General features: G+C 44.2%; 1 protein-coding gene across 1 annotated transcript in view; it reads left to right on the top strand.

Annotated features, from left to right (window-relative positions):
• Positions 1 to 1824: 1824 nt before the first annotated feature.
• Positions 1825 to 18398, top strand: part of C15H3orf85 (chromosome 15 C3orf85 homolog) — a 29744-nt gene continuing 13170 nt past the window's right edge. The window contains exon 1 of the mRNA XM_029579256.1: positions 1825 to 2090. Coding sequence (XP_029435116.1) covers positions 1961 to 2090 — 130 coding nt within the window. The 5' untranslated portion in view covers positions 1825 to 1960. The remainder of the gene's footprint in view (positions 2091 to 18398) is intronic.

Here is an 18398-nt window from a genome sequence, read left to right as displayed (position 1 = left end):
CTGAAAAACCCAGCTGAGGAGGCTACGGGAGGGACCAATAGGGACCCAGCATCAATGGAACTCATAAACCCGAAGAAAAAATCAGGGAAAAAGTTTTCCAAAAGTTAGAAGTAGAAAACGCTGAGAGCTCACACAAACCACGATGCAACAGCTCCACGGAAAAAAATTGACTGAAGAAGGACCCCTTATGGACGCGTGGTATAGGGCATGCTATGCTCAGTATGCCAAGTCAAAGTTCTGGAAACTGACAGTTTTCCGGTGCCAGGCTCCATCTGATGATGTCATCCATGTGTGAGGACTACCATCCTGCTTGTCCTTGGAGAATCTCTCTGTCTTCCCCCGTTCATGCCTTCACAGACAAGGATCATCTGTGCTTAATCCTATTTTTTTCTGAATTCTGTTCTTGTTTTTGTGTTTACCGCCTCCACTAGAAGGATGCTCCCTGATTCCCCTGGAATGCAAAAGAGGCAGCTATTAGAACAGATGCAAGGGAAAATGTGTTGATGCAGACTTGATTTAGGAGCATTCTCTTGTAAATGAAAAGTAGACTAATATTGAGTGGTCTAATTTATGGGACTGCTGGGCTGATCCTTAGCAGAAACCCTTGCAAGGTGTGGATTCAGAAGAATGTTAAAAAGTTGTATGTTTATACACACACACACACACACTCACAGGGCTTACAGAGCAACTACCAGCTGCAGAGCAGGGAAGATGCTCAGTCTGGATCCCAACCACAGAAGTGGGAATATGTAGAGATCAGAGCGCAGCCAGTTTAGGGGGGGGGGGGGGGGGGGGGGGGGGGGAAGCAGGGCAATTGTCTGGAGACCAAACCAACCCCCTTTGGTGAAGGTGAATAATGTAATTGAGAGAGAGCTTCTGGATGCCTGGTAGGGAATGGGCCCCAATGTGTATATAACTCTGGCCTTGACAGGAAGCATTCACAGATCAGACCTCATGCTCACAGGTATGCAGCACAGATCAGACCCCCAACTCCACGGCAAAGAGGCTGCACAGATCAGTTCTCAAACCCTAAAGTCAGCAGATCAGGGAGGGTGCACGGATCAGAGACCAGACCCCAGGGACAACACAGCAGGGGCAGTGCATAGATCCCAGGGTCAGCACAGCAGGGAGGGTACACGGCTCAGATCCCAGACCCCAGGGTCAGTACAGCAGGGAGGGTACACGGCTCAGATCCCAGACCCCAGGGTCAGTACAGCAGGGAGGGTGCACAGATCAGTCCCCCAGGGCGGTTACAGGTTGCAGCCAAGGGCCGGCACACTCACGAGTTAGCGTGCAGAGAGCCCAGCGAGAGCCGCGCTCTGCACACAGCGCAGTACTGCAGTGGGCTGCGTCACGTGCAGGCCAGGTCTATGGGGAGGGAGGAGCCTATTTTCTGTTCTGCAGCGCCACCTGATGGGAGGGAGGGAGTCACTTGCAGCCAATCGGATCACTCCAGCAGGTAAAGGGTCGCGAGCTGGGTTGGGTCCTTCCCCCTCCCGCTAACGGTCACGCGCAACCGTTTCCCCTGCCCGCGCCTCTTCTCCTGCTACTCGGGAGCCGGGAGGAGCCGCTTGAAGGTCCCGGGGGAGGGAGGTCTGGAGCTGAGGATTAGGCAGATGAAGGTCCCGGGGGAGGGAGGTCTGGAGCTGAGGATTAGGCAGATGAAGGTCCGGGGGAGGGAGGTCTGGAGCTGAGGATTAGGCAGATGAAGGTCCGGGGGAGGGAGGGGACGCTGGGTAGGGAGTAAGAGAGTCGAGAAGAGGGGAGGGGGACGCAAGGCGGGGGGAGAGCTAGCAGGCGGCAGATGAGGGGTAGTAGAGGAAGGGAATGGGGAGGGTCAGGTAGATGAAAAGGTGAGAGGCGGAAAGAGGGAAGCTGAGTATTGGCGGGGGAGAGTTGGAGAAGGAGGGGCGAGGTCCAGCAATGCCCGGACAGAGAGGCAGTGAGGAGAAAAGATGAGATGACGAGAGAAAGGTGGATGTCGGGCATAAAGAGAAGAAAGCAGGAAAAGAGAGGACAAATGGAAGGGAGACCCTGGAAAAGGGCAGAGAAGAACTCCCTGAGGAACCGGGACCAACTTGATGAGAAAGGTAAGAGAAAAGACATTTTATTTTACATTTTTAGTGCTTGGAATGTGCATCTCTTATATATTTTTGTATTTTACTCGGTGCAGAAGGAAATGCATTTCCTTTACACCAGTATTTCACTGCTCCCAGAGCCTGGTTTGTTTTATTTATTTATTTCAAATGATTTCTAAACAACATTCCTGACCAAACCAGTACTTGCCCAAGGCAGCATACAATTTTAAAAGTCATAATACAGCATAAATGGAGCAAACCAAACATAAAATCAGGAATTTGTATTGCCAGGTATTACTATCGATTATGATTTAGTTTTACCCACTTAAGAGAAAAAGCCAAGATTTCATGTTTTTATGAAAAGACAAATAATTAGTTTCTAATTTAGTGTCCAGTAGCAATTTATTCCAAGTGAAGGTGCTACCATCAAAACATTCTTGACTGGAATTTTGATTTTCCCTCCATCTTACAAGTGGGAACAGTTGGCAGTGCAGACTGAGATGGGTGACAAGCATGAGTAGGAGTGTACCAACATACTTGCTCCTTCAGATACCGAGGACCAGTTCCCTGGAAAGGGCAAAATACCAAATTCAAAACCTTGAATTGGGTGCTTTGCTTAATCAGTAGCCAGCGTAAGGTATGTAGCAGGGAAGATGTTCATCTTCCCCTCTATGCAGTCAGGCTGTAACATTTTGGATAAAATGTAACCTTCATGTCAGCCTTATAAGGGAGACTGACAAGCAAATCATTGCAGTAATTTAGCTGAGAGAGTATTAAAGTGTTGCGTTCGTGCCTGTTCTCGCCCTCGCTCCACCCTCTCTACCTTTGTGGCGACTCCCTTCGGGTCTGACGGACAGATGCTCCGCGGCTTCTCCTCGCCGTACTTCCTGGAATCCCCAGGCTGGCCTGACGCTGCGAATCCGCCATGTTCCTGATGACATAAGGGGGTGCGCGCGCTCCAGAGTTTGTACCGGCAAGGGCGCGAACCTCGGGGGCGTCCCCCCGTAGTGACATCATCCGCTTCCACCTTAAAAGGTCTTTGCTTGCTACTTCGAATTGAGTTAGCAAGGGGAATTCTTTCTCCGCTACTCTGCCTCCACCACCTTACCCAGGGGTACCCGTTCCTCGGGGGCCCCGCTCTTTCTCTTCTTGATTTCAGATTCTAAGATGGGATCTGGTACTCGTGCCACGAGAGCCTATGTCCCTGAATGCTCAGAAGACTCCTTACTACCTGGAAGCGATCGCAGATGTGAACACAGTGAGTTCTATTACAGATAGGAACCGGTACCCGCTCCACAAGGGCCTATGTTCCTAATCTCCGAAGACTCCATTCTGTCTGAGATGTTATCGCAGGTACGGAGATCGTGAGTCATTATTGTAAATTGCAGATAGGAACCAGTACTCGCTCCACGAGGGCCCGTGTTCCTAAATCCCTTCTCAACTCTCTTCTATTCTACAAGCCATCTCATACACGGATATTGTGAGTTCTCATTCCAGACTGCATATAGGAACCAGCACTCGCCTACGGCTCCTGTTCCTGAATATACTGAAGACTCTGTTGCATAGAAGCCATTACAGATATCTACAATTGTGAGTGTATCATCTACTACTGGTTATGTATCCAGCATACCCTGTCTACTCACTACTTATAGTCTCTCTCTACAGCTCAGCAACCCAGAGACTTCAATTCCAGTATCTGAGGGACTTCAGCCTTGCCAGGCACATCGGCTCACTACTGCCACCTCTGGTGGTTCTACTTCCTGTCTAATAAAGAACTATCTGTGTTTGTCTCCATACTCCAGCCTAGCCGGAGGTCCCTCGCAGGATATTCTCCTGAGGGCGTTGTCATCTGCCATCGGCCCAGGGATTCACAATTCACCTCAGTGTCATCCCTTACACTACTAGAGCGGTATTATACAACTGCCACTCTGTGGGAAGCCAATCCACACAGATCATTAACTCTGCCTATGGAGTATTACAATTGTTAACTCTTCCCCTTGCCAGGGTGATCCATAACAGATTGCTAACCCTCTGGTGGACTTACAGCAGATTGCCACTCTTAGTAGCAGGGATTGATAACAGATTGTTAACTCTTCCCTCTCCAGGAGGCGATCCATAACAGACTGCTAACTCCTCCCCCTACTGGAGGAGCTCGATAACAGATTGCCAACTCCTCCCCTCTGGGGAGCAGATCTCCAACATAAAGACTGGACCACTAATCAAAAATACTTTTTCCTCTTGGTCCTGCCAGACCAGTAACCTCTGGGATTCTTCCTCTTATAAGCAGATGGGGCAGAGTGCGAAAGCTTCCTCTCTAACTACCTTAAAGGCTGGCCCAGCAGTGGGGAAGTCAGTAGCCTGCCTCCAGCAGATGGGAATGAGCACAGATGTTGCTGGTCCAGCAGTTTGAGGAGTGGACCTAGGGCAATGGCCTTCCCTAAGGTCACTTTCCCTAGGAGCCAGGGTGGGGAGCCCCTCATGATGACAGCCTCCATAGCTCTGTTCTTTTCTCCCCAGGGTGTTTGGGTCTCCTGGTTTCCCCATTGAAGTTGCCTGAGTAAAAAAAAAAAAAAGTGGAGAAGCAGCCCGGCCCAAAGCATTTGCATCCTGCCCCAGGTATGGACAAGGGGAGGAAGTGTGCCAGGTGCAGGGTTTGGTGGGTGCCTAGTGTCACTGGGTTTTTCTGCCACAATTGTGATGGAGAGAGCAGGCCCTGGCAGAGGAGGGGTGGGGCCGAGGGAGCTGAGCAGCACCAATGCTGCTAGAGTCCGTATTGGGGTGCTTGAGATATTCTTCTGCAGCATTGGAGGGTGGGGCATATCCAGGCAAGCAATGCCAGTGACTGGAATCCCTGGGGGGGGAGGAGGAGGAGTCAGAATTCTCCTTGGATTTTATATTAGCCATGCATCAGTCCTGTCTTTCCAAACATTCGGCAATCCAGAAGTCGGTGATTCCAGAGTCTAGGCTTAGAAGCTGTAGGGCTATGTGAAGTCTGTACTTGATAGAGCAACAGGATAAGGATGGACTTCTAAATCTGCCTAGAGTGGACGAGGCTATCTCAGTAGTAGCAAAGAAGACTATTCCAGTGGAAGGTGGAGCAGCCCTTAAGAACCCCAGGATAGGAAAGTGGAGGCACTGCTGAAAAAAGGTTTTGAGCCTATCAACCTTGGCCCTCCAGGTGGCTATCTGTGGGGGTTTATGTAGCCAGGGCACTTTTTAATCTGGTCTCACCAGGAGATCCAGGGTCCCGAAGAGGCAGGAACCTCTGGGAATAGGGTGGATGGGTCCCTGTGGAATCTGCAGCAGCCTTTGTGACAGATACTATGTATGACCTCAAGACTGTCAGCTAAATTATCAGCAACAGAGGTCATGCAAGGCGGCTCTTTTGGCTGAAACACTGGGCAGCAGGCTTGGCATCCAAGACCAGGTTAGGAAAGCTACCCTTTAAAGGGAGGCTACTGTTCAGAGATGACCTAGAAAAAATGGTCAAAGATTGGAGAGGATTGAGGCCCAGAGGTTTCATGGGGGGGGGGGGGGGGGGCAAATGGAGACAATGGCCCAGGGAGTATAGAGAAAGGAGCAGTAGAGGCCAGATCTCATGCCCAGTTAGGATCCAGGCCAGATCATGGCCCTTTTGGGGAAATAGGTGACTTGCAAAGGGAGGGAGCAAGTTTCCCCCTTAATGACAAAAGCGCCCAATGACAGGGTTCCCCAGGTAGGGGGCAGATTACAGATATTTTACCAGGGGTGGGCCAAGATAATAGAGGACCAGTGAGTCCTGGATATAATAGGCAGAGGGTATCACCTAGAATTGAAATTCCCCTTAGGAGATTCCTTCAATTCCTCCCCATACAAGGCAAGCAGAGACTATCCGGCAGATGTTGGACAGATTAGTCCAGCTGCAGGTCGTTATCCCAGTACCACCCAGTTAGGAAGGCAGGGAGGTGTACTCATTTATTTCCTAGTACCAAATAAGGAGGGAAGCTTTTGGCCAGTCCTGCATCTAAAACAGGTAAACAAAGCATTAATAGTTCCCAACGTTTGCATGGAATCATTGGCAACAGTAAAGGTGGCCATAAGGACTGGGGAATTCCTCACAGCATTAGATCTGTCAGAAGCATATTTTTGTATTCCTGTCAGGGAGGATTTTAGCACTACCTGTGTTTTGAGATAGCCAGTCAGCATTAGCAGTTCAGGTCTTTTCCCTTTGGGCTAGCAACAGCACCAAGGATTTTTACACAGGTGATGGTGGTAGAGGCAGCCTTCCTAAGGAAGGAAGGGGACAAAGTTCACCCCTACTTGGACAACTGGCTAATAAGGGCCGACTCCTTACAAGGACAGCAAGCAACAGAGAGAACAATTTATATCCTGGAGAAATTAGGCTGGATTGTGAACAAGGCAAAGAGCCAGTTCCAACCATCTTAGGCGCTGTAGCAAATCACCTGGACCGGATGGTATGCATCCTAGGTTTCTGAAGGAACTCAAAAATGAAATTTCTGATCTATTAGTTAAAATTTGTAACCTATCATTAAAATCATCCATTGTACCTGGAGGGTGGCCAATGTAACCCCAATATTTAAAAAAGGCTCCAGGGGCGATCCAGGTAACTATAGACCAGTGAGCCTGACTTCAGTGCTGGGAAAAATAGTGGAAACTATTCTCAAGATCAAAATCGTAGAGCATACAGAAAGACATGATTTAATGGGACACAGTCAACATGGATTTACCCAAGGGAAGTCTTGCCTAACAAATCTGCTTCATTTTTTTGAAGGGGTTAATAAACATGTGGATAAAGGTGAACCGGTAGATGTAGTGTATTTGGATTTTCAGAAGGCGTTTGACAAAGTCCCTCATGAGAGGCTTCTACGAAAACTAAAAAGTCATGGGATAGGAGGCGATGTCCTTTCGTGGATTACAAACTGGTTAAAAGACAGGAAACAGAGGATAGGATTAAATGGGCAATTTTCTCAGTGGAAAAGGGTAAACAGTGGAGTGCCTCAGGGATCTGTACTTGGACTGGTGCTTTTCAATATATATATATATATATAAATGATCTGGAAAGGAATACGATGAGTGAGGTTATCAAATTTGCGGATGATACAAAATTATTCAGAGTAGTTAAATCACAAGCAGACTGTGATACATTACAGGAGGACCTTGCAAGACTAGAAGGTTGGGCATCCAAATGGCAGATGAAATTTAATGTGGACAAGTGCAAGGTGTTGCATATAGGGAAAAATAACCCTTGCTGTAGTTACACGATGTTAGGTTCCATATTAGGAACTACCACCCAGGAAAAAGATCTAGGCATCATAGTGGATAATACTTTAAAATCGTCGGCTCAGTGTGCTGCAGCAGTCAAAAAAGCAAACAGAATGTTAGGAATTATTAGGAAGGGAATGGTTAATAGAACGGAAAATGTCATAATGCCTCTGTATCGCTCCGTGGTGAGACTACACCTTGAATACTGTGTACAGTTCTGGTCGCCGCATCTCAAAAAAGATATAGTTGCGATGGAGAAGGTACAGAGAAGGGCAACCAAAATGATAAAGGGGATGGAACAGCTCCCCTATGAGGAAAGGCTGAAGAGGTTAGGGCTGTTCAGCTTGGAGAAGAGACGGCTGAGGGGGGATATGATAGAGGTCTTTAAGATCATGAGAGGTCTTGAACGAGTAGATATGACTCGGTTATTTACACTTTCGAATAATAGAAGGACTAGGGGGCATTCCATGAAGTTAGCAAGTAACACATTTAAGACTAATCAGAGAAAATTCTTTTTCACTCAACGCACAATAAAGCTCTGGAATTTGTTGCCGGAGGAGGTGGTTAGTGCAGTTAGTGTAGCTGGGTTCCAAAAAGGTTTGGATAAGTTCTTGGAGGAGAAGTCCATTAATGGCTATTAATCAATTATACTTAGGGACTAGCCACTGCTATTAATTGCATCAGTAGCATGGGTTCTTCTTAGTGTTTGGTTCTTGTGGCTTGGTTCTTGTGGCCTGGTTTTGGCCTCTGTTGGAAACAGGATGCTGCTGGGCTTGATGGACCCTTGGTCTGACCCAGCATGGCAATTTCTTATGTTGTATCTGGGGGTGCTTTTCAACCCCAAATTAGGGAGAATGTATCTAATGGACAAAAGAATAATGAAGTTACTGGAACAAATAAGAGCCTTGTTAACGAGTCCCACTGCCATATGTATGGAGGTATCTACAAGTTTTGGGCTCCATGGCAGTAGTGCCTGGGGTAGTAGCAAGATCAAGAGCTCATATGCGCCCACTTCATGCACACCTACTTCCCAAATGGTCGCCACTGAGTCAACAGATCGACAAAAAACTCCACTTAATGCCCCAAAGCAATCACACTGCGCTGGTGGCTATACTACCAGTCTGACCAGAGGAGCTCCTCTAGATTCCCCACAGTGGACAACGCTCACCACTAGGGATGTAAATCGTGCTTCTGACAATTGAAAATATCATACGATATTTTCAAAGACTTGAGAAATCAGGGGCTTCCTGAAACCGATAGGAAAACCCCACAAAATTGTTCATGGGGTTCTCTTATCGTTTTGGGGGAGGGCAGGAAAAACGGCACACCAAAACAATCCCTAAACCCACCCCGATCCTTTAAAACTGATTCCTTAGCTTCCCCTACCCTCCCAAACCCCCCCCCCCCCCAAAAACTTTTTACAAGTACCTGGTGGTCCAGTGGGAGTCCTGGGAGCGATCTCCCGCTTTCGGGCTGTTGGCTGCCACTAATCAAAATGGCACCGATGGCCCTTTGCCCTTACCATGTGACAGGGTATCCGTGCCATTGGCCGGCCCCTGTCACATGGTAGGAGTAATGGCCGGCCGGCGCCATCTTTAAAAACTTTAAAAAGTTTTGGGGGGGTTCGGGAGGGTGGGGGAAGCTAAGGGATCAGTTTTAAAGGGTTGGGGTGGTTTTTTTTTGTTTATTGGCTCGGGCGCAGCCGATAAATAAAACCATGATCGGGCCGCACGAAAAAAAATTAACGATGTGAATCGGAACTGGAATCGGAACCGGTTCCGATTCACATCTCTACTCACCACAGATGCGAGTTGTCGAGGGTGGAGAGCACATTCTCAAGGCCAAGCAGCTCAGGGAGCCTGGCCGTACCAGGCATCTCTAAGTTCCACAAATGTATAAGAACTAAGAGCAATCAGGTTAGCCCTAGGCCGCTTTCTATCACAGTTACAGAACAAGCTTAATGAAAAATCTATGCTTATGAGATGCAAAATGAATGCTAATGCAAACTAGCAAAAGCACGTAAATCACATTAACGTGTTGCGTGCTGTTGTCAGATAACGCAGAATTTTTAACTTGCATTATCATACTTGAATACATTGGCCCCTCTATTACGAGGACTGTACAAAGGATCCAGTGTTCTCCAGGGCCCTGCCCTGTTGTAAAGAGCTGTAGAGAAGGTAGCAAGCAAGAGTCCAGTAATTACAGGAAATAAAATGAGTTGTCTTCCTGAGGGACTATTGTGAACTGGTATTTCAAGCTGACCTGGGTGCTGTCTTCATAAATTGGTTCCCTTCTCTTTCTTTCCTTAAGACAGTAGCAAAAGATAAAAGGGAAATGTTAATTGCTTTGATCAAGCATGAAGAAAAATTAAAAGTAAGAGAGAAAATTAACTTGGGAGGTAAAACCACTAAGCATTGCTTTATGAGAGACCTCTTCTACCCGAAACAGTAATTGTTTCAACATTAAGTATAATCTTTAACCATAAAATAATACAGCACTAAAATCTGAAATTGGGGTCACTGCCTGTAGCTAACATTACCTTTTTATTATAAATATTTTCACACTGGTTCATAAACAACAGATTGATGGTCTCTGCTGGAGAATCTTTGGTCTGTGACACTGATGGTCACATACTAGGATTTTTTTCACATATTTTTACCCTGCCAAATGGTGGTGATTTTCTCAGGAAGATGTGCCTAAAATCAGGATTCTGTGAGCAGCAAATGAGGAAAACTTTCCTGTGCAGTCTCATCTTTGCTAATGATAGTGACTGCAGGGAAATCTTAAGCCTCTTACTACTTTCCTGCCTGATGTTAGGCTGTAGGAGAGTATCTTGTTCCTTGTGGGTGGGAAAAACACTTTTTTTTTTGTTTCATTTACTATCTTTTTTCTTTTTCTTTCTGCATTTTTAGTGCACATTAAATTGATTTAGCATATGCTAAAACCCAAACAAATCTAAGTTTTCATGTTTTTCTCTGACATTTCAGATGAGAAACAACATAAAATGTTTTAAAAACAGCGCATCCTTAGTGGACAATGCGAACAGGGGACCATTGAATGGGAAGGATGTCTTGGCTAGGGAAGCAAAGTAACGACCTTGTAAGAGCCTTGGAAATATCATTTGTATCATTGACCCTACTGAAAACTGTGAAGTAAATTCTTCTCCATAGCACATCTCTGCTCTGGTCCATTTCCAGAGATGATCAGCTAGGTTAGACTATGTAAAGGATGGACTGCAAAGCTCTGTTGTTAAAAACAGGGGGTTCCTGCAACTTGCTATTATTAACTTGGCTAGGAAACAGAAGCTGAGCCTGGCTTTCTAAAATTATTGATCACCAACTTTCATACTATTGTGTCAAGAGGACAGGAGAGGCATCATTCTGTGGGGACCAATGTTCTCCTGTTTTCTCTCTTGCTAAAGCACTGTTAGAGTTATGATCTGAACCTTGCCCAGCCATTTTATGCCTCCATATAGAAAATTCACTTCCAGCCTTATAATTTAATTTATCTAGTTCTCATTCTTGTCATGAAGACGTGCCCAGCTTCTGAAGGGCTTGGTACAACTAAGGGACTGAGGACAAGAATCAACTCCAGTTCTCAAGATGTCAACCATGTCTGGTTTTCAATGTAACCAAATTACAATGTAATGCAAATTAGCCTTGTTCTTGAACCAAATGTGTTCAAATTCATCTTCGTTATAGAATTGTGAAAAGCAAACCTGAGGACCAGAGCTGAGAGCCTCTGCCTGAGGATGTTTGAGTGGAGGATGACAACAATTCTGAAATTCTGCCCAGTCCTCTGAAAGGAAAGGCCTGTTCTTGAGGCTCTTCCTCTGGTTCTGTTTATCTGTTCCACTTTCTCAGATGGCAAAAGCATTGACCCTGTTGGAAAAATATACCAGAAACTGAATGGTCTGGAGCATCCCACTATGTCCTGGGAAACCCAAGCAAGCACTCGCACAAACATCTGCTGCTATGTTCAGTGAGAACTAGACAACTCAGTAGAGAGCTCAAAGCATTCCTTGCTCCCGATCCATTATCTCTTAAATGTAAATTATAGCTTAGCAATATTTATCAGTTCTCTGCATCATGGCCAACAAAATGCATCCTGTAAATAAAGTATAGGTAAGAATGTGCATGTAAAAATCTCAAGGGATTTTTTTTAGAAAGTGTATGGGGATAGAGAGATACAAAATAATTTGCTGGTTATTGGACTGGAAATTAATGATTGTTAATGTTCAAATCGATGTTGCTCAGTCACAAAAAAGTGACTAGAAGCTGTTCTGATCCTAGTATAAGTCAATGTGGTGAAGCTCCCTAATGCTCAGTGTTTCTAGAGACCTGCAGTCCACAGCATAAATTGGGGGTGGAGAGCTACAGTGAAAACAGCACAGTGTCAGTTCTGTGGGCCTGTGCCTGATACCAGGATGGGAGATGCCAGTTTGACCATCTAGCTCCTAGTCCATCAGGGCCAGCAAACAAAGCCCCTAGGAGGAGTATGAAATAATTCTCCAGCCTCTTATGGGCGCCTCAACACATACCTCACTCAGAAGGAAAGGGGAGACATGACTGGGGAATTCCAGAACTAGAATGTAGACCCAGAATAAGATCAAGGAAGTAGGAACTACAGCCTAATTGGTTAGCAGATCCTAGTTCTTGCTGTGAGGCTGAGTCTGGGTATTGTGTGAATGATTTTGTAAAAAGTCTAAAGTAATGAATGTGCAGCTGCTAGTTAGTTTTATATTGCACGGTTTACATTGTGATGCTTGTGGAATGCACTGTGTGAATCATGTTTATTTTTTCTCCTGTAAATAAACAGTCTTTGTTGGAACCATGCAGCCTGGTGTGGTCTGCTCTCACTGCATCATTTCTCAGTTTCTGTAAAGAAGAACTGGGAGAAAGTCATGCACAGAGGGGCCTAGTCGGCCCTGCCCAATGTAGGGAACAGTACCTTAGGTGGCCATTACACCACTGTTTAATCATTGAATAGTCTGAACTTGGTAACCCAGGAGAGGTTTAGAACCCTTTCACCCAACAAAGGGTTACATCTAGATCTTTATTCCTGTTTGAATAGGCCAAGAGAAAGTCAAAAGAATGTCCCAGACTGGTTTCCCTTGGAATCCTGCCTGGTATTTGGTGCTCTTTACTGTATGCTAATGATGCTCCTTCTTGCTCCTCCACGTTCAGTCTTTTCCGTGATATACATACTCAAGCTCCCAAACCATCATTCAGCAAGGATAAAATAATTCCATGAGTTCTTCACCCAGGAGGCCTGCCAGGGATGTTCTCTGGAGCCTGTCATTTAAAATGTGCCCATTAAAATGTAACCAACAATTTAAGAGAGATTAATTTAACAGTAGCAAAATATAAATGAAAGGCTTAAATGTTTCACTAGTCAGGCCAGCTATGGTAAAATGGTAACCTGTCGTGTTTGTTTTGGGTGGGGCTCTTTTCTTGATCTTAAAAGAATATCTTTTTTCCTGATGCTATAATTACAACTGCAGTAGAATAAGGATCAAATATGCAGTCTGGTTACAATCTATCGGCTGGAGGCTGTGGAGCTCAGTCAGGGTTGAGCTGGGGTGGACTGGATAGGCCACATTGTCCTTGTCTGATGGCATATTCTATGTCAGTGGGAGATTGCGGTCTTGCAGGCAGCCCCCACCCCCCACCCCTTCTCGCTCTATAGGATAGTATTTCAAATTCTGAAACAGGTCCTGGAGTTCCCTCTAGCCAGTCCAGTTTTAAGATGTCCATAATGAATATGCATGAGATCAATTTGCATGCATTGCAAGATATGCACAATGAATGTGCAGGAGATACATTTGAATATATTGGAGACCCAGTGCATGGAGATCGATCTCATTTATATTCATTGTGGATATCCCAAAACCCGATTGGCTGGGGGAGTCACCAAGGCATTGATCATGTACTCTCCTACAAACCATCAAGCTTCTATAGCTGGCAGTTGACACATACGCATGCAACGTGGTACAGCTCTTGCAGATTCAGTGGACTAATTGGTCCTTCTGCTGTCATCTACTTTGTGTGTTACTATGTATGTACAGTATATGTTTCTGTTTTCAAGATAGCATGCCTACACAATAGTAGGCATGTCGCTTGCCAGACCTGCTGTACTTACAGTGAATAAAGCTAAGTCACATGCTTTGTGCCAACAGGTAAAAATCATGAATAAACTCAGTACTGGCCTTGACCAGTTATGTCAAGTTATGTTTCATTGCTAGTCACGTCTTCTCTCTTATTTCAGTCTGAGGCAAGCAGTGTAGGCAAAAAGTTAAGTGGCTGCTGTTTCTGAAGGTGATGGGTGAGAGAGAGAGGGATGTTTGATTTATTTTAGATTTTTATATTTTGTACTTAGCAGATTACATTCAGGTACTATAGGTATTTCCCTATCCCCAGAGGGCTTACACCTTTAATTTTGTACCTGAGGCAATGGAGAGTAAAGTGACTTGCCCATGGTCACAAGGAGTGACAGTGGGATTTGAAACCTGGCTTGTAGCCCACTGCTCTAACCACTAGGCTACTCCAGCATGCTTAATGTATTAGTGCAGACTGAAATGGAAGTTTCTCAGTTACAGAGAAGCGCAGGGGACTGTAAATTTCATTTTTGTCAGTTAAATGGCTTTTTGAATTATGCTTATTTGCAGCTAACCTGGATAGAGGTGTCAGAAAAGCATGGCAGCTGCCATGAGATTGCAGGAAGGACCCTGTTCATAGCTCTGCAGTATACCAGCGCCCTCATCTATCAAGTATCTTGCCCATTAATCAAATAAATTAGCTCAGCACCTTTGTTTTTTTTTTTATTATCAAAGATATTAGTGCTAACTTTTACCTCTGTATTTTCCCATTGAAAACAAAGGAATATTTCCATTGCTAAAACTGGAACAAATTCTGCCCTTCTGGAGGAAATTTTTCATCAATTTGTCCAGAGTGATTTTTAAATACTGGCGCTTAATTTCAGGTTCTGTAGAGTCCTCAGCAGGCTGCCATCTGATACTCTGAAACAATCTGATGTACAATAAGGGACAGAAGCTTGTTCCACTAGCATTTTAAATAGTATGTGGGTTCAGCACACTCTAGGCGCAGAACTTAGTAATTGAACTCAGTGATATATCAGTTTGTTGTCCTATTTATAAATGACATAATGATACGAAACAATTTATTTTTACGTGCACACCTCTGGTCTTCTGCTTGGTCAGAAGCAATACAATCCATGAACCTTCATTTGCAACTAACACCCTGCCCCACTTAGCCCAGCTGACATGACAGTCCTTGGCCAGTGGACACAGATGGCCACTGTCTCCACAGCTCAGTCCGCATGCACCCAGAATCTGGTCACTAGATGTCACTGTTGTGCCATGGCAGATAACTGCCTTCCGCTCACCCTCTGACTTCGAGCTACCTCCTTATCTGCACCACACTGACGCCATAGTTCACCTGAATTGTGCGTACTTTGATCACTTGCCTGAGGATTGTTTCAGCTTCTAGTTTTTCCTGGATTGTGTTCCCTCTCTCCTATGAAGTTTGTAGCCTTGCAGAGCAGTTAACCTGGGTTTCGCCCCCACTGACCAACCTCCACCCACCCGCTGACGTCAAGAGCTACCTCATTTGCACCACGGATCGGAGGGGTGCATGTGCCTTTGTCGCACAGACAAAAGAACATGCTCTTTTGTGTGCTCCTCCTTGTGCATTTCGGCAGTCCTAAGCTATTCTTTTATAATCCTACTTTTTTTCTTTTCACACTTTTATATTATGCAGGACAACCATTGTATACCTGTATGCTTTGGTCGAGATAGATATGATTTAGCAAGATACATAAGGCCCAGACTACTAGAACCAGATATCTTCATGACATTAAGCTATCTTTCTACTACTAACTTGCTATAGGTGTTAGATTCTACATCTTCCCTTAATTGTGCTCTTATTAAAGCCGATTCCATTCTTAAAAGGTTCCATAAGAACATAAGAAATTGCCATGCTGGGTCAGACCAAGGGTCCATCAAGCCCAGCATCCTGTTTCCAACAGAGGCCAAAACCAGGCCACAAGAACCTGGCAATTACCCAAACACTAAGAAGAACCCATGCTACTGATGCAATTAATAGCAGTGGCTATTCCCTAAGTAAAATTGATTAATAGCCATTAATGGACTTCTCCTCCAAGAACTTATCCAAACCTTTTTTGAACCCAGCTACACTAACTGCACTAACATCCTCTGGCAACAAATTCCAGAGCTTTATTGTGCGTTGAGTGAAAAAGAATTTTCTCCGATTAGTCTTAAATGTGCTACTTGCTAACTTCATGGAATGCCCCCTAGTCCTTCTATTATTCGAAAGTGTAAATAACCGAGTCACATCTACTCGTTCAAGACCTCTCATGATCTTAAAGACCTCTATTATATCCCCCCTCAGCCGTTTCTTCTCCAACAGCCCTAACCTAAACCGATCTGATATGGTATTCAACCATGAAGCTCGGTATAGAAAAATGTGAAATAAATAAATAAATAAATAACCTCTTCAGCCTTTCTTCATAGGGGAGTTATTCCATCCCCTTTATCATTTTGGTTGCCCTTCTCTGTACCTTCTCCATCGCAACTATATCTCTTTGAGATGCAGCGACCAGAATTGTACACAGTATTCAAGGTGCGGTCTCACCATGGAGCGATACAGAGGCATTATGACATTTTCCGTTCTATTAACCATTCCCTTCCTAATAATTCTTAACATTCTATTTGCTTTTTTGACTGCTGCAGTACACTGAGCCGACTATGTTAAAGTATTATCCACTGTGATGCCTGGATCTTTTTCCTGGGTGGTAGCTCCTAATATGGAACCTAACATCGTGTAACTACAGCAAGAGTTATTTTTCCCTATATGCAACACCTTGCACTTGTCCACATTAAATTTCATCTGCCATTTGGATGCCCAATCTTCCAGTCTTGTTTGAGCTTATTCTGACTTACAATTTACATATTCTGTTTATTACAGAAACTTGGCTGAGGCCTGGTGATCAGGTAGGCCTGTCCACCAAATTTTATCTTTAGTCATAAACCCAGACCTGGCAATAGAGAGAGAGGAGGTATTGTTGTAATCTATAGCTCTTCCTGTAACATCAAAGAATTGTCTTGCTCTTCATTGTTACCTACTAAATCTTTTTCTTCAACTTAATTAGAATCCCACATTTAATATTCTTCTAGTTTATTAGCATCTGCCAGTTTCTAGTTCTGCCTTGAGTAACTTGATCAGCACTGTCAATGTGCTGTTTGTAGCTCGCATTTTCTGTTAGGCGATTTTTAACCTACATGCTGATGAGCCTGTAAAACATCTAAGGGCTTAGATTTTTTTTTTTTAGCTCTGATTTTTTTTTTAACCCAATGGGTCCATCAAGCAACTTACAAAGATAGTAATAGTTTGGACTTACTTTTCTCATCAGCAGGGATCACTTTAGCTGGAAGCTCCCTTACCTTTATTCCACTCATATAGATAGATCATCTTATGATTACTTTTAGGTTGGGTTGTGCAGTTATTCATCAAACACTCTAGTCAGAGTCCCAGTTAGAAATACGAAAAATCTTGATATTTCTCTTTTAGGGGAAAATATTTTTTTCATCGAATTTTAATGAACTGTTTCTGGATGGTCAAATTCAATCTTGGAATACTGTCCTAGAAAAAGCTTACAATACAGTAGCCTCTCTCAGGTATTTCATTCAAAAATCCTCCACAAACAGTTCTTGGTATCATTCAGTCTTATTTATATCTTTAAGCATAGCTGAGAATCGTCCGCAGCTCCTTTTTTAAAATTACTTTCTGAGTTTTCAGGAACTCAAAATTCCCCCAACCCCCAAACCGGGCCTAACCATTGCTAATGATTTTGCATCATCTTTCTTAGAAAAAATTCAGAGAATTTGTGTTGAATTTACTTCTGCAATAGCCCGCCAGGATCTATAGAGGGTGAAGTCTCTTCTGAGACTTCAGATCCTGCTATCCAATCACCACTATCAGAAGCTGTAAATTCTATAGTAAGCTTGCTGCTTTTAACAAGATTTCTTCAAAACTCTTTACCATTGGTTTTTGAAGCAAATGTGCGGTTCCTCTTCTTCACAAGATTCATTTGCTTTCTGGTTACTTTATAATACCGAGCACAATCTATTTCCTTTTTTTTATCCAGCATTAATACCAGCTTAACTTCTGTTTGTATTATCAGCCGAATTAAAAATTGCTAGGATTCAACCAACTTTAAAGAAGTCTCATTTAGACCTTGCAAGCATTGAGAACTTAAGGCCTATCAGAAATCTGCCGTCTTTATCTAAAATCATTGCGAGAGCAGTCTTCTCTCCGCTTTTTTGGAAAAACTCCCCACTTAGATTTACACTCAAATGAAACTGGTTTCTAGAAAGGCTATAGCACAGAGACAGCTTTAGCTGCACTTCTTTCAGAAACTAGATTGCAGTTGGATGGAGGTGGAGTGGTTAGTTATTTTTTTAGACATATCTGCGGCTTTTGATACCATGGACCTTCATCTTCTTTTAAATCGTCTTAATGAGATCGCTATTACAGGCTCAGCATTACTTTGGTTTCAGTCTTTTCTTTCAAATAGAGCTTTTCAGGTCACCTGGAATTCAGAATTATCACAAGCTTATCCACTTGTGGAGTTCCACAAGGATCAGTTCTATCACCTATTTTATTCAACCTCTATCTCTTACCATTAGCCACATTAATTCAAAGTCTTGGTTTTATACCATGTTTCTATGCAAATGATATTCAAATAGCATGCTTGGGATCAAAACTGGTGACTATTTCTTTGACCGCCCGGAATGATTGTTTAACTAAAGTTGCAAATTGGTTGTACTCTTTCCGACTCAAAGCAAATCGGAAGCGGTATGGTTTTCTCTATACAAAGATTCCAAATTATTGCCATCCCCATCAATGTCAGGCTCAGTTATTCATCCCGCAGATTCAGTGACTACCCTAGGAGTTCGATTAGATTCCGCCCTAACCTTTAGTGGACATATTTCAGCTCTTATTCAAAAGTCTTATTTTT

This window comes from Rhinatrema bivittatum, chromosome 15 (genome assembly GCF_901001135.1).
Source record: "Rhinatrema bivittatum chromosome 15, aRhiBiv1.1, whole genome shotgun sequence".
Taxonomy (NCBI): Eukaryota; Metazoa; Chordata; class Amphibia; order Gymnophiona; family Rhinatrematidae; genus Rhinatrema; species Rhinatrema bivittatum.
The sequence above is the reverse complement of the archived record's forward strand: the minus strand, read 5'-3'. Positions and strand labels throughout refer to the sequence as shown.